General features: G+C 36.1%; 1 protein-coding gene across 1 annotated transcript in view; it reads left to right on the forward strand.

Annotated features, from left to right (window-relative positions):
- Positions 1–14351, forward strand: part of SLC26A7 (solute carrier family 26 member 7) — a 127476-nt gene extending 113125 nt beyond the window's left edge. The window contains exons 16-19 of the mRNA XM_058275714.2: positions 7381–7481; positions 9970–10024; positions 10110–10213; positions 11273–14351. Of these exons, the coding sequence (XP_058131697.1) occupies positions 7381–7481; positions 9970–10024; positions 10110–10213; positions 11273–11308 (296 nt within the window). The 3' untranslated portion in view covers positions 11309–14351. The remainder of the gene's footprint in view (positions 1–7380; positions 7482–9969; positions 10025–10109; positions 10214–11272) is intronic.
- Positions 14352–15326: the final 975 nt, after the last annotated feature.

Genomic DNA, 15326 nt, shown 5'->3' on the forward strand with positions numbered 1-15326 from the left:
ATATGTCCATTGTATTTAAATTTTCATTTGAGTAAATTGGTAATTTCACCCTTAAGGATATCTTTTTTAAAAATTTAGAATAGACATTGTAAATTGCTTCTTATCCATGCCTACATGGCATGAGCTTCTTATTTTGTTTGTTTTATTTTGTTTTGGATGGTCTGAAAGTCTATAAAAATTTTTTTTGAAAGGAACAGTAAGGAGGAAGCTCAGGTGTAAAAATAGAAGATAAAGCAAGCAATGGCATGAACACACTGTAGACTTGAAAGGGATATATTTGTATCACTATTGATACAGCCAAAACTTTTTCATAGTCAATAATTATTACTGCTTAAATTGTGAAATAATTACAAGAAAAGATAAAGAATGGCAAGTATAATTTAGAAGTGAAATAAATGTGGTAGGATAGAAAAGAATAGAAAAGGGAAAAAACCCTGCTTTTTTCATATAATAAACCTTATTTATAAATGAATTTTAGATTTCATAAAAGTTGCATGGAAAGTACAGGGGATTCCCATGTACCTCACTTCTCCCCCTCCCACATTTTGTCTAGTAATAGCATCTTACATCAGTGCGGTATGTTTGTTACACTTGAACAAATACTGAAGCATTACTAGTAACCAAGGTCTGTAGTTTACATTACGGTTTACACTTTTCACTGTACAGTTTTATAGGATTTCACAAAGTGTATAATGGCCTCTATCCATCATTACAGTATCAAGCAGAATAATTCCAGGGCCTTAAAAATGCCCTATGCTCTACCTATTCTTTCCACCCCTCCCTACAGGCCCTGTGGTAACCGTTATCTTTATATCAATATTACAAGTTCTTTTGTTACAACAGGAATAATAAGTCTACATTAGTCCATGGTTGCATTCCCCCCTTATGTTTGTTCATTCTTCATTCTTGAGGATTTGGGAATGGTGAAGCCTGCTCTGCTTCAGATGAAGAGGGGAGGTAGATCTTATGTGGCAGATGGAAAGAATTGTTTTTCTTGCAGTTGTAGATACTCTGTTTTCTGGGATAGGGGTTGCCCATCATCATCATTTTGTTAGTTGTCCTGGGCAAGTCCGATGAACTGGAGGGTAGGTATTGGCCGCTATTCTGTTAAGATTCCGGGCTCAACCAGCATATGAACAAACTAAAAATTTAAGTCTCTGGGACACATATTTAATGGGAATAGTGCTATTTTAGATTCAAATAAAAGGGGTGGAAGAATCATGTGTAGGGAAATTATAAATGAGTCTAGCTCTGTTACATTGGGGAAATAGATTATCATATATTCCAAGGTAAGGCCCTCTGATAGGGTTTTGATTTAATGGGGTTGTGTGCCTTGGGCTATAGTGTCCAGATGTCTCTGGAGCCCTTGGGAGTAAACTTTGAGGCTTTGTTTACTGTGGCAGCTAGTGAGATCTGAGACATATGTAAGTTTAACCTCTGGAATGACTTCCTGACTCACTTGTAAATCTCTTAGCTATAGAAACTCTTTTGTATTTAACTTTTCTCCTTTCTAATCAAGGTCTTTTTCCAAATGCATCATTGGTTGGTGTTTGGTGTTAATTCCTCCATGCCAGGGAGGCTCATCTCTGGGAGTCAGTTCCCATGCTGGGGGAAAGGTAGGGAGTTTACTTCCTGCATTTGACTTAGAGAGAGGCCACATTTGAGTAACAAGGATGTTTTCAAGAGGTAACTCTTAGGCAGTAGTTATTATTGAACTAAGTTTCAATTTTATAAGTTCATAATTACAAGCAATAATATCATAGGCCTGTCATATTTGTCTGTTTTCCTTTTATTAGGCCATCCTGTGGGCTTTAGAGATTATTACCACTCTATCTGAGAACATAGCAGGACTCCCTGGAGGGAGTTTAATATTTTGTTGGTTACTGTGTGGGTCTCCACCCATTGAGATGACACCCTAACACAACTTGAACTCACTCATATTCCACAGGAGCATGCCCCAGATATATCCTTCTGCACACATCCCCTCTTCACCCTGCACCAGTGTCCCACCCCTGCCATATATACCAAAAGAACATGCCCACAATTGTATTCTCAACCAGTCTGCATCATCCCCAAAGTTCACCTGTTCCTTTCTCCCACCCTCCCCACAGCTCCATGGATGGCCCAAGCTAACCCTATAAACCCCTCATACTAACACACCAGTACCATCTACCCCACTCACTCTGCTGTGCCCCCATCACTCCTGTTCACTGCCAAACCACACCCATCCACCTTTGAGGTAACAAGCATGCTACCATCGTTGGGCAGGCCCAGCTCGTTGAGATGAGGCCTCGTCTCCTGCTGGGTGAGTGCTTGGCGCGGATAGATTGTCGCCCCCCTGCTACTCTTGCCCATAACGGCTGCCTCCTCTATCTCCACCCAGCATCCGGTCTCCATAGGGGCCGCCCTAGGGTAATCGGCCTGCCTCTCCCACGCCTCACCAGAACCCAACCCACAACTTCCCCTTATCTTCTGCCCTAGCCCCCTTATACCCCCCGCCAGAATGATAACCTCACTTCTGCCCCTTTACCTAGCAACAGCCTCCAACAACCAATCGGAGGTCGCCTTCGGCTTAAGCCAATCCGCACCCCACACGTCGCCCCTTACCCTCGTACCTCACCCCCAACTGTCCCCCAGCCAATTAGCGGCCTCCCCTCACATACATTGCCTTATTTGGCTTAGCCTTGCTACCGCCAGCGTCCTAGCCTATATAAACGCTTGTCTTCCTCAATAAAGCAGATGCGTTGCCACCACTCTCCGTCTCCGCAGCATTCTTCGCGCTGCTGTGCGTCCGCCCTTGACACCGCCCGCTGTCCGCCGTGCGCCCTCACACCTTAGCATAGATTCTGTCCAGATTGACATCAACTCCCACTCTCTACTCCCTTTCTGTCTCCTGGTAACCAATCTTCCTGACTTTACCACCATGAGTCTGCTCAATATCCTTAGTTCATATCAATGAGATCATACAATATTTGTCCTTTAGTGACTGGCTTACTTTACTCAACATAAGGTCTTCAAGGTTTATCCTGTTGTCATTGTGTCAATACTTTGTTCCTTCTTACTGCTGAGTAATACACCATCATATGTATATATCACATATTGTATATCCATTTATGTACACTTAGGTTGCTTCCAACTTTTGGCAATTCGAATAATGCCATGATAAACATTGGTATGCATGTATCTGTTCATGTCCTGCTTTCCTAGTAGTGAAATATCCCTAGTAGTCAAATCCTGCTTTTTAAAGAATATATTCCTAGTAGTGAAACCCTGCTTTTAAAAGAACTTTCTGAACCCTTCACCATTTAGTTTCAGTGACCAATCTCTCTAGGTAATATATACATACAGATTTTTACCAAAGTATTTTAAAGTTCAGATTGACAAATAAGTTTTGGATCAACTAGTAATGGGCTCCTGAAGCACTGGGCTGATAAAAATTCCAAGGTCTTGTTTGACCTCTGTGAAAAGAAAAGTACCATTAATGATTAGCCATGTCTGCTCTGGGTATGGAGTTGGCATGATAGATAATTTACATAGCCTATTTCAGGAAAAAGCAATGCATTAACATCTTTTCTAAATAAAATAATTGCTAATATTCTTTCAGGTTATAGTTTATTTTTACCACAGCCTTTCTGGTAGATATTGTCAAAATTATTTTTTTATAGAAAATAAGGTATAGGGCTTGCAGATTCCAGGAAAACTCCTAATTTCATTTAATTTTTAGGATTAAATATCAATATAATTATTTTTTACAGAAATTTTTGGACAATTTTAGATAGCTACTTATTTTTACTATGCACTATTATAAAAGACATTGGACATTTAGTAAGATCATTGCTGGATAAGTGGATGGTTTAATTATATCAAATTCTGTCATCACTATCATTTTAAGATCTATTGTAAAAGATGTCAATGGTTTGAGTCATTAATCAAAACCATTGGATTTTTAAAATGACTGATTTGTTTGTATTTAATAGGCATACACACCTTTTAGCAGTGATATGCTAGTAAATATTTAATAATCAATTCTGGGGAGGGGGAGGGAGCCCTAATTTGTAGTGTTTGCCAATTTCCATGGTGTAGTTATTTCCATTATACCTGATTTCTAGCTACCAACATGCATACAGTCAGTCGCCTTTCAAGAGCTGGGTCCAACTCACCATTGTTCTTAAGGAAAACATTTAAATTTATTTTCTAAAATATATATGTTCAAAAGATCTGCCTAGGAACCCTTCAAATATTAAACTCCCTGCTATATTGCAACATGATTAGACTTGCTAAAAATTTGTAAGAAAATATCTAATTCAATACATACACATATGTATTATATATGTACATCCTATATATTTTTAACTTATCTTGAAAAGCTTGCTACCTAACACTTAAGTGTTAGAGATTTTTTGATTCTGAATATTCAATAAAATCTTTCCAAATTGGATACAAATGTGCTTATGAATCAAAAATATCCAATATATGCCACAGATTAATGAACCAAATATCTTAGCAACCTCTTTTAATATTGGCCTAGTAATTTAGACTATAACTCTAAACAAAGTGGAAGAAAGTACCTTAAAACTAATTAATGCAGCATCCACAAAGGCTTGTTCTATTCAGTGTGTTGTGTGTGCATGAGTGTGTATTTGTGGGGCTAGGAGAAAAAAGGAATAAATACCAGTCAACATCCCTACTTTGCTTAGGACATGTGTTTTTCTTTGTCCTGTGATCTTAATCCCCTCCTATCTCTGAGAGCATGGCACATGGAACCTGAGGATCTAAAGTAAAGTCCCTGCATTTGCATAGTTGGGTCCTCAGTTTAATTAGGCACAGAGTGAATAGTCATAATTACTGTTGAGTGGTCAGTGGCTTAGATCAGTTGTGATTACTTTGAGTTTTGTGTGGGGTTCTAATTTACCTCCAGGCCAAAGGAAACATAGCCTGAATGTATCCTATTTGTCTTTCCTCATTTTCCCTGGGAGGAACAGAAGGTACGTGGAGTGCTTGGCACATGGTAGGAACTCAGCGCATTTTGGTTGGATGCAGGCAGGAGGTGTTGGAGAGGTTAAGCATTAGTGTTCACTTAAGGCTGTCTTTTATGACTGGAATGCTTACCTCTCTACATCACTTCTACTTTTTGGAATCTTACACATCCTTCAAGGTCACTTGCTTTAGTTTGCTAAAGGCTGACAGGGTATTATATCAGAAATGGATTGACTTTTACAATGGGTATTTACTACCTTACAAGCTTACAGTTTTGAGTCTGGGGAAAAATGTCCAAATCAAGGTATCAGATGTCATTCTCTCACTGAAGATCAGCTGCTGGTGATTCTGTGTCAGATGGGAAGGCACATGGCGACATCTCCCTTTTCCTCTGGTTTTGCTTTAGCTTCCTGGTTTCCAAGGCTTCCTCTCTCACCTTCTGGGGGTGTCTCTCCATCTCTCTCTCTCTGTATTCATTCCTTTCATAAAAGTCTTCAGCAAGAAGGTTAAGACCCACTCTGGGCTATGCCTTACTGAAGTAATGTAATCGAATGGCTCCTAACTGAATTTGATCACAAGGTCCTGTCTACAATAAGCTCACACCCACAAGAATGGATTAGCTCTAAGGACATGCTCTTTTCCAGGATACATAGTCTCAAACCATCATAGCACTTTTTGTACAAAGTCTTCCTCGATTACTCTGAAGAGACTTATCCTTGTAAACTCCCAGGATTTTTCATTTTATTGTTTTCATGATATGTTGTTGTTATGTACCAATACCTTCCTTTTTTTTTTTTTAAGATTTATTTTTATTTATTTCTCTCCCTTTCCCCCTTGTTTTCTGCTCTCTGTGTCCATTTGCTGTGTGTTCTTCTTTGTCCACTTGCATTCTTGTCAGCAGCACCGGCAATCTGTGTCTCCTTTTGTCAAGTCATCTTGTTGCGTCAGCTCTCTGTGTGTGCAGCGGCACTCCTGGGTGGGCTGCACTTTTTTCGCATGGGGCAGCTCTCCTTGTGGGGCGCATTCCTTGTGCATGTGGCTCCCCTATGTGGGGGACACCCCTGAGGGGCACGGCACTCCTTGCACACATCGGCACTGCACGTGGGCCAGCTCACCACATGGGTCAGGAGGCCCTGGGTTTGAACCCTGGACCCTCCATATGGTAGGCAGAAGCTCTATCAGTTTAGCCAAATCCAATTCCCCCACTACTATCCTTGACCATCAAGGAAGTTGTAAGCCCTTGAGAAAAATAATACCTTACTAACATTTGTATCACCCACTGCATTTTTAAAAGTTTCTTTAACATAGTACATGCTTTATGATTATTATTTCAATTAATAAATATGAGTATAGATCTAAGGTAAAATTTGAAAACAAATCCTTTACCTGAATACTGTTTTTAAAATATATTAAAAATTACTTTGTCCCATTTCTCCTTTCCTGAAAAATTATGGCTATCCATACATTTTCAGTGTCTGGTTTGTGTTTTCTGTTCATCTGTTTTTACCTCGGCAGATTTTTAAAAGGTGTTATTTCCCTTATCCTCCTCTCCAATACTAATTGAGGGGTGATAAAATTCTCACTATAGTGGGAAAACTTGGACATTTTAAATGGCAAAACTATTCCAATTAAAAATTTATATTTCAGAGAATTTCATAAGAACTAATAAATTTGATTTTGATAGCCTGTTTCCACCAACAGTGGAGAAATTTTAGCCAAAAGGTCCATTCTGAGCCACTTCACCCCTTAAAGGGAGCCCAGAAGTGGCCTGTCACTGTTTAGAAATATGTCATCCATCTCATACAAGGAAACTGTGGCCCTGAAAAATGTTGATGAAGAAGGGATCATGATCTCCCACGTAAAATAATTTTTTTTTCTATCAAGTACATTTGGAGGCAGATTGTCCATGAATCCAATGGAGATTTCAGGGCCCCGCACACAGGGCTGTTTTCCTTCGATTGTGATGACAAAACTGAATGAGCTTCTGGCACCACAAAACAGGATTCTAGCTCTGGGTATATCTGTTAAGGAAACAGTATGATATTATGGAAACACCACTATTTAGGATGTCTAGAGGCCTCGGTTCTAGTCTTTTCTTAGCACTAACTTGTCAGGTATCTTTGGAAATTATGTAAATCCTCTGAACCTCAGTTTGTCTTTTAAATGAGAATGATAACTAACCTATTCTGTCTTCTTCTCTGAGTTATGTAGTAATGAACAGAAATAACATTCTAATAACCCATAATCAAAGAGTTCACAAAAAATAAGTAACTGAAAAGTTAAAAAAGTTAAATAGTATTCAGAGTTAGTGTTGTTTAACATGAGGCCACTGTTGTCTTTCTACCACTGAAGAAGTCTGCAGCAGAATTCTATCTCCCTAACTCATCTCTGCTCCTCCTACAGAAGAGGCTTCCCAGCACTGCCCTAATGAGAAGTGTTCTTTAATCCTGGATTGCAGTGGATTGACCTTTTTTGACTATACTGGAGTCTCCATGCTTGTTGAGGTATTGACATAGCTTCTATTTGGACTGATTCCTTCCCAGGCATTTTCATCAGCCACCGTCTCAGCTCTGAGGTCCTGAGTCTGCTGGTTTCAGCACTCATCTCACCTCCTTCTCTCCAAAAGACATAGGACTTTATGCCTTTCCACCACCCAGATTTATTTTCAAGAGCTCTCTTCAAGGTTCTCCATGTGTATGTGTGGGGATCGGGGATGGAGTATTCACACAGGGTGGTCAGAGAACAGAACAGACATGTGATATAACTGGACAGAGAGCCTGCTGCGCAATCAGCATGTGAGGTTTCTAGAAAGAAGAAAAGCACAAACTACATGCTTTTCTTTTCTGATTGTTCACTGTAAAAATGTTGCATAATTTTGGCATAGAATTCATTCTGAATACTTCATATTGTCTTGCATCTAAAACTGCATCATCCCACTTCACTAGCAGACTTCTTGTGTTTGGCATTTTTATTTACTCTGTGTTGCCATGGTCTAGACAAGTACCCTTAAACTTTTATGTGCATGTATATCAATGGGGTCCTCATTTAAAATGCAGTCTTCTAGTCCTGGTTCATTTCTAACAAACATAGGTAATTCTGATGCAGGTCCAAGGATCATATTTTGAGAAACACGAAACCTAGGATTGTCCTTTTAATAAGAAAAAGCCAGAATGCATCTTTTTTTTAACTTACATTTTAAATTTGTTTCTGAATATGCTCTAATATTTATTGACTGCCCTCTAGATATTCAGGATTTAGGGTTAGTAAAGAGGGGAAATTGTTTCTTACTTTCACTGAGCTTAGGAACTAATTCAGAGGCATTCAAATAATCTGGATACTTGGCTTTTTGAAAAAGGATTTTATGTTTTTTTCATCTTAATACAGTAGAAATAAATCAACAGAATGATGGATAAATCAACTGATGTGCTTTATTTTTAAATTGCCAGATTTGCCATTGGCCTGGTGTTTGTCATCCATATATCCAAAACCACCATTTCTGTGATCTTGGCCAAAGTATTTGTTTGGTTTTCTATAAATGAGAAGCAGAAATATCCATGTCATCAAGTTGTTGTAAGGCTTAGAAATCATATATTTCATGTAAGGCACCTAACAAAACATATAGCAGTTAGTAAGTACTCAGTAATGCTAACTATTTTTATTCTCATTTGATGGAAGTCATTTTTTAAAATGTAAATAATATCATTATAACTAATATTGTTTCTTAGTTCCAGCCACCCTGAAAGAGAGTCTGGCATAACAAGCTGCAGGGGCTCCTCAGCCATGTGGGTGCTCCTGCTTTCTAACAATGCTCCTGGATTGTTTTTTTAGTTGCTTTAGTTTAAGGAGCACTCTCCTGAGAGTTGTAGGTTGAAGGAAGTGGGGTGACCTCCATTTATTCATTTTATTTGGGACGCTGGAGAGGTCAGTGAACTGGAGATTATGTTTATCAGCATGAACAAACCACCCATAGTAATGTGTTTGGGCCTCACTGTGTTTAAGAAGTCAAACAGTAAGAGGTCACCTTGAATTAATCATTCTAACAAAAACAGGAGCCATTTATTCAATGATAAAGTCTCATTGCATCCATCTCCCATTCATTCATATATATATATATTTAATTTTTTTTTAATTTTAAAGAAGCTTTAGCTTATATAAATGTTAATCAAAAATATAGGAGATTCCTATATATCCCATTCCCTCCCCCTCCCACACTTTCCCACATAAGCAACATCTTTCATAAGTATCGTACATTTTTTAACAATTGATGAACACATGTTGAAGCATTGTGCGAACTATGGATTATAGTTTACATTTTGCCCTGCAAAATTTTATAGATTTGGACAAAATATATAATGGCCTGTATCTGTCATTGCAATGTCATGCATGACAATTCCAATGTCCCCAAAATACCCCCAGGTTGCACCTATTCTTCCTTCTCCCTCCCCTCAGAACTTCTGGTAGCGACTGCCTTTATATCACATTCATTCATTCTTTATAGACAGACTGATATATTTCACATTTTTCCACATGTAGAGAGAACTGCTAACTGCTATAGAATATGAAGAAAATGTATTATGTAATGTACATGCCCTTAGAATGTACTGTAAATGCAAATACATATATATTTCACAAATGGGTCCTTGACTTTCTATAAAAGAAGGTTGAGAACAAGTTTATATCATTCTTACAGGGAAGGAAATAGGGTGCTTGATTTTGATTAAATGAAGAGGAAAATGTAAACTGTCAAATTTAGTTGCAGTAAAGGTAGATGCCCTGCTGTATTAATCTTAATCTGTTGAGAGGAGTTCCTTTTAGAAATTTACCGGGTTGTGCCTGCCTGTGTAACAATGTCTCCCTCTGGTGGTGTGACTTCACAAATTTTGGCTTTTTTTTTTTTCTTTCTAGAAATTCTCATTTCCCCTGAAACCCATCTTATTCTCTAGTGCCAGCTATTATGAATTAACTGTAGCTATACTATTTTAATTCCTCCAGGTTTACATGGACTGTAAGAGCAGGAGTGTGGATTTCTCATTAGCCCATTGCACAGGTAAGAAAAGTGTGGCCTTGGCTAACTTTGAATGTGAGCCATCTGCTGCTCCAAGTATCCTTATATTACCTGTGCTTTCTTGTAGCTTCCTTGATAAAAGCAATGCAGTACTGTGCAAATCTAGACTCAGAGAAACCAATATTTTTTGAATCAGTATCTGCTGCAATAAATACCATCAATTCAAATAAGGTGAGTTAAGTAACTTGGCATGCAGGAATTGTAAAAAATGAAATAAAAATATCATAGAATCAAGTCCTTTGCATTGTTTATATTAGCCTATCACTCCACTGATAACTAAAATTTATTAAAATTTCCTTCTTCCTCAGAGTCCTCTGCTTTCAGTAAAGGAGTGTTTCCATTACTTTTTAAATTGTTTTTTTTTGTACCAGTTATAAAAAATTGCTTAGGAATTAGATCTTCCAACAGTATCACTGCTTGGAAGATTTGGTGACCACCTACTAAGTTCAAACCACTTACTTGTAAAATAAATGTTTGAGGACCCACTGTCCTGGAATTTGAATCCATTTCTCTCAAATGCAGAAACTCTAAATATATATAGCCTTTTTTTTTGGTCTGCCATAATACCCTTGCCACTAAGCTTATATTGCACTCTTTGGGAATATTATTTGTCCAACCCAGCACTCACATGATCTGAAGTGTCAAAGTTTTTTTCCAAACACTGGGTATTATGGTTTTGTTTTAGAACTGGTCCTAGAGCTTTGATTTCCTGAAAATTTTCTTTGAGTTTTTGAATCATTTTGCATTTCCTCATCTCTAGAACAATATTTGGTGCTTCCCAGAGTCATCTCTATTATATTCAATCAGAACAGTATGTATTTACATTATGTATGTATGTATACATATACAGTATGTATAACATTATTATTATTATTTTATATACTTAACATTTATTGAATATTTACTTTGTTCCAGGCATATTATAAGGGCTTTGCCTGTATTAATTTACTACATTTGCCATAATTTTATGAAGTAGCCATAAACCATTGTTAGAAATGAGGAAACCAAGATTCAGGGAAGTTACATTGCTTAACATTGGTAGAGCTGGTTTTAAAACCAGCAGTCTGACCTTGAACCCAGAACTTTAAATTACGATAATATGTTGCCTCCTAGTATATCCACTTTCTTAGCTTCAATGGATATTTTGTTTCATTTACTACTGTTCTATTAGTATGCTACTGATTTAAGAGTTGGATTGATAGCACGAGTTTATTTCTTCTTATATTTCAGAATTTGAGCAAACTCAGTGATCACAGTGAAGTCTGAGACCCTCTTGCTGCAGTACAGCTCTTGTCTTTAACAAGTGTCCTGAAGAGACCATCCTCTGTCATTTTACACGAATTTTTTTTTATGTTTAGATCCTACAGATGACCTTACCTACAATAAGTATAATGTGACTTAGTAACCACAGAGCCACTGGTAAAGATTTGCCAACATTTTTTTCCTAATCTTTATTAGTAAGCAGGTTCATTTAGTAGGTTATTGTATAGTTGTTTTACATACAACTTTGGTATGCATTTAGTTTTAGTGTATTGAAAAATTAACTTGATTTTTTTTTCTTTACCATAGTATTTTGTGTTGTTTCATTTCTATTTTGTTGTAAGTTAATTTGTAAAACTGAGAAATACTTTTGTCATAAAATAAAAGATTGGGATATTTGCAAACTGTAAAAATCCAGGAAGGTCTGCAGCTAATACATAAAAACCATTTAGCAAAAGTCCATTTTCCCCTACAAAGAAAATTCATGAAACATCAATGAAGTCAAGTATTAATCTATACTAAATAATATAAAATTCACAGAAAACAAATTAAATAAAAACAAACAAACTAGAAATCATTGTTCTTTCTATCATATGGGAGTATTCAGGAATGTTATAATATTTAGAAGATAACTTGTATCTCAATGAAACCAAGTTCTTGACATTGGTCCATTTTACTGTGAATACTGGAAACATATAGGATATTCAAACCTGATTGCTCTAATCTCTATATTCCCATCCCTATAAGAGGTTTCAGTTTAAGTTTAGTTGGAGCCAGAGAATGAGGAAGTTGCACATTTTATATATTTTCAGTTTAAGTTTAGTTGGAGCCAGAGAATGTGGAAGTTGCACATTTTATATATTTTCACCACTTATGATTTTTAGATAGAAAATGCCACCAGTAGAGTAGCCTTTGTGCTGTATCAGTATAAGATGAACTGTAGTAGTTAGGAATTTTCCTATTTCAGAAGGGCATTCAACATATTATAGAACTATTTTCTATCTATGTCAATATAGATAGATTGATCTCCCTAGTATGTTTTTCTTTTCTTTTTTTCTCTTTATGTTAGAGGAGATCTTGGATATGTGATTATCTATAAATCCACCAAACTGAAAGAATAATCGGCAAATAAACACCATAGGCTGTACTGTATATTATTGTTTTCATGCTTGTACGTATATTTTTGATAACATGCAAGTACAGAGTTTCATGATTTTGTCTAGCAACTTGATTCATCTAAGAAGAAAACTCACTGTCAAAGATAGGTGTAAATACATAATCCTGCTTAAATCTTAATGGAGTTTTAATTGTTCTAGAAATTACTGGTATAAGAAACAGCCAGGTACTTAATAGTTGGTTTAAGGAGCAGGTTGAAAATAAAATTAAGACTGGTCATTTAGGTGTTGTAATGGGAATCTATAAAATTAAATTCTAGTGCCTGCCAAGTGATATGGTATAAGGTTCCTTAGCAAATGTGTGGTCAACATTCATATGTCCTTTAATTTTAATATTATGTCCTAGGTAGAACAATAAAATAGTAAAAGTATGTTTTGAATTCTCATGTCTTACCTAGCTATTTCAGTTTTTATTGAAATGAACTACATAGAACAGTCCTTTGTCCCAGAGGTAGGCCCAATCCCTTAGTTACTAATTTGAAGGTAAAGGTTGAAGGTAAAATTTCCTTGGAGAAAGGAATTTACCCTGCTTTTTCCAATTAAATTATTCCAGTGGTGGATGGTAATATTTACCATCTTAATCCATTGGATACTGGTAGATAAACATGACTCAAGCAAAGTCAAGGAAAGAAAATACATTTTGTTATGTATAAACTGATATTTTGCTATGCAACTTTAGCCCATAATTGAACTCATGTACTGCAGGCACTTTCTAATTTGTTAAAGATTATGGCCCGTGGATGACACTGGTTTTATTGTTAAAGCTGACACAGTGTTGTTTGAGCAGTTGTATTTGAAATGCATTTCAGTGTTTATAGTAGAAGTTTAATGGATGAAACTTTAAAACCAAAAACTCAGTGGTCAATTGTTAATGTTATATTCAAAGTAAAGGAAGACCAAACCATATTGTATAAAGCCTGTTGTCCTAAGACTTTTCCTGCATGCCAAAGCGACAATGACTAATGACCTGAAGGAACTAAGTCCCTGGAATTGAGTCCTGAGAGTCCAACAGTTGCATATGAGTTTTAAACACACAAAATTCACATAAATATAACACACATAAATATAAATGTTTATTTCAAATCAAGTATTGACAGACCAAGAACAAAAATATGGCACTGATGCTGGAATATTTCTAAAGTATCACCGAGTTATTTTTATGAGATCACCTTATTTTTATACATGATAAAGTATTTCCATATTACTTACAGTAAAATAAAATTGGAAAAAATTAAAACTGACCTATAAGAGTGTTAAGGACCTAGTAGAGTGACATATAAATTAAGTATAAAATATGTAACCAGGAAAAGACTATTAACATTGCATTTATGCAAATTAATTGACCTTAAATTTCACCATTTGTCTTTCATTTTAAAGGTTATTTGCCCCTGATTATATGTTTCAAGTATTATAAGATCTAGCTTGAACTACTTTGCAGTAATTTATTTGACAGATCTCTATTCTATAAATATGTAATGTAATGAGGAAAGAGATCTTTCTTTTTTAATGAAAACATTAATGTGTTAATACCCTGTATGGATAATGTTTGACATTTAGTGGTTACCAAAATGTATTAATATGCTGTTGAACATACATATGCCTTAGAAATGGACACTCTGCATTCTGTGAAATGATGATCTAATTTGTTATAGAATATGCTTTTTTGACAGTGAGTTTGTTGCCAGACTTCAAATAGGGAGTTAAGTGGTGCTTTCACATTCCAAAGATTTTTAGTTAAGAATCATGTAGTCTAATATGCTGCACTTATTTTTTATATTTAACAACGCATTTAATTATCTTTTTTATAATTCTTTGTACTAACTCAGCATGTAACAACCAATTTACATGGAAATAAATTGAAATATGATAACTATTATGTGTAAATGGATTTGTGCCCATTAATTCAGAGTATTTACTCTCTTGCAAAGCAAATAATACATATTGCTTTCTTAAACTGACCATAGAGTATAATGTGTTGAAAATTTCTGGAAGTGTCTATTATTCTTGGTAATTTGTTCTTACAAAATTTCAACCTAGAATTGTGAGGTATTGTGCCTTCATTTATGGACAGTTGATAGGGCACTTTTTGCTGCACAACTACACTTTCACAATCCTCTTTTACATCCTTTTTGTTCTAACCTTCATTAATGTATACACTTTAATTTCTTATTTGTTTGGGTTCTTCATTTATATGATGTGGTTTGTCTTTCCTAACTTCCTAGGCCAAGTTCAACATTCTTCAGGATTTTAAAACTTACTGCTTCCAAGGAAAGGCACTATTCCAGTTGTGACATAGAAAACAATGACTAAAACAGGAAAAATAAATCCCTGTCCTCATCGAACTTACATTGTAATAAGGGAAGACAGATAGTGAACAGAATAAATTTAAAATGAATTAGTTGTAAGTTAAATGATAATATGTGCCATGAAGAATAAATCAAGGAAAAAGAATAGGAAATATAGCAGAGGATCAGTGTTTTACCCCTAGACAGAGTGACAGAGCAGGTAATTAATAGGAGTTACAAATTTTTTGAACATTTTTTTCATTTACTTTTTCATGTCTGAAAACAAGGCTACCTAGAACTTTATGTATATCTAATATAATGTAATGTTTTCATGTTCAAAAACTTTGAAAATAATTGTGAAGTGGCTGGTTAAAATGTTTTGCTGCTAGACACAGTAGTTTAGCATAGACAGGACTAGCTTTACCTAGTTATTATCTGGCTACTCAGACTAGGTTGTGGCCAAGAAACAGTGAAGTCTGGGGGTCAGTAATGGGTTTGAATATAGCAATAGCTATTCAAATGCTGAGACATTATGGTGATAGCTCTTGGTTAGCCATCCAGTTG

This window comes from Dasypus novemcinctus, chromosome 14 (assembly GCF_030445035.2).
Source record: "Dasypus novemcinctus isolate mDasNov1 chromosome 14, mDasNov1.1.hap2, whole genome shotgun sequence".
NCBI lineage: Eukaryota > Metazoa > Chordata > Mammalia > Cingulata > Dasypodidae > Dasypus > Dasypus novemcinctus.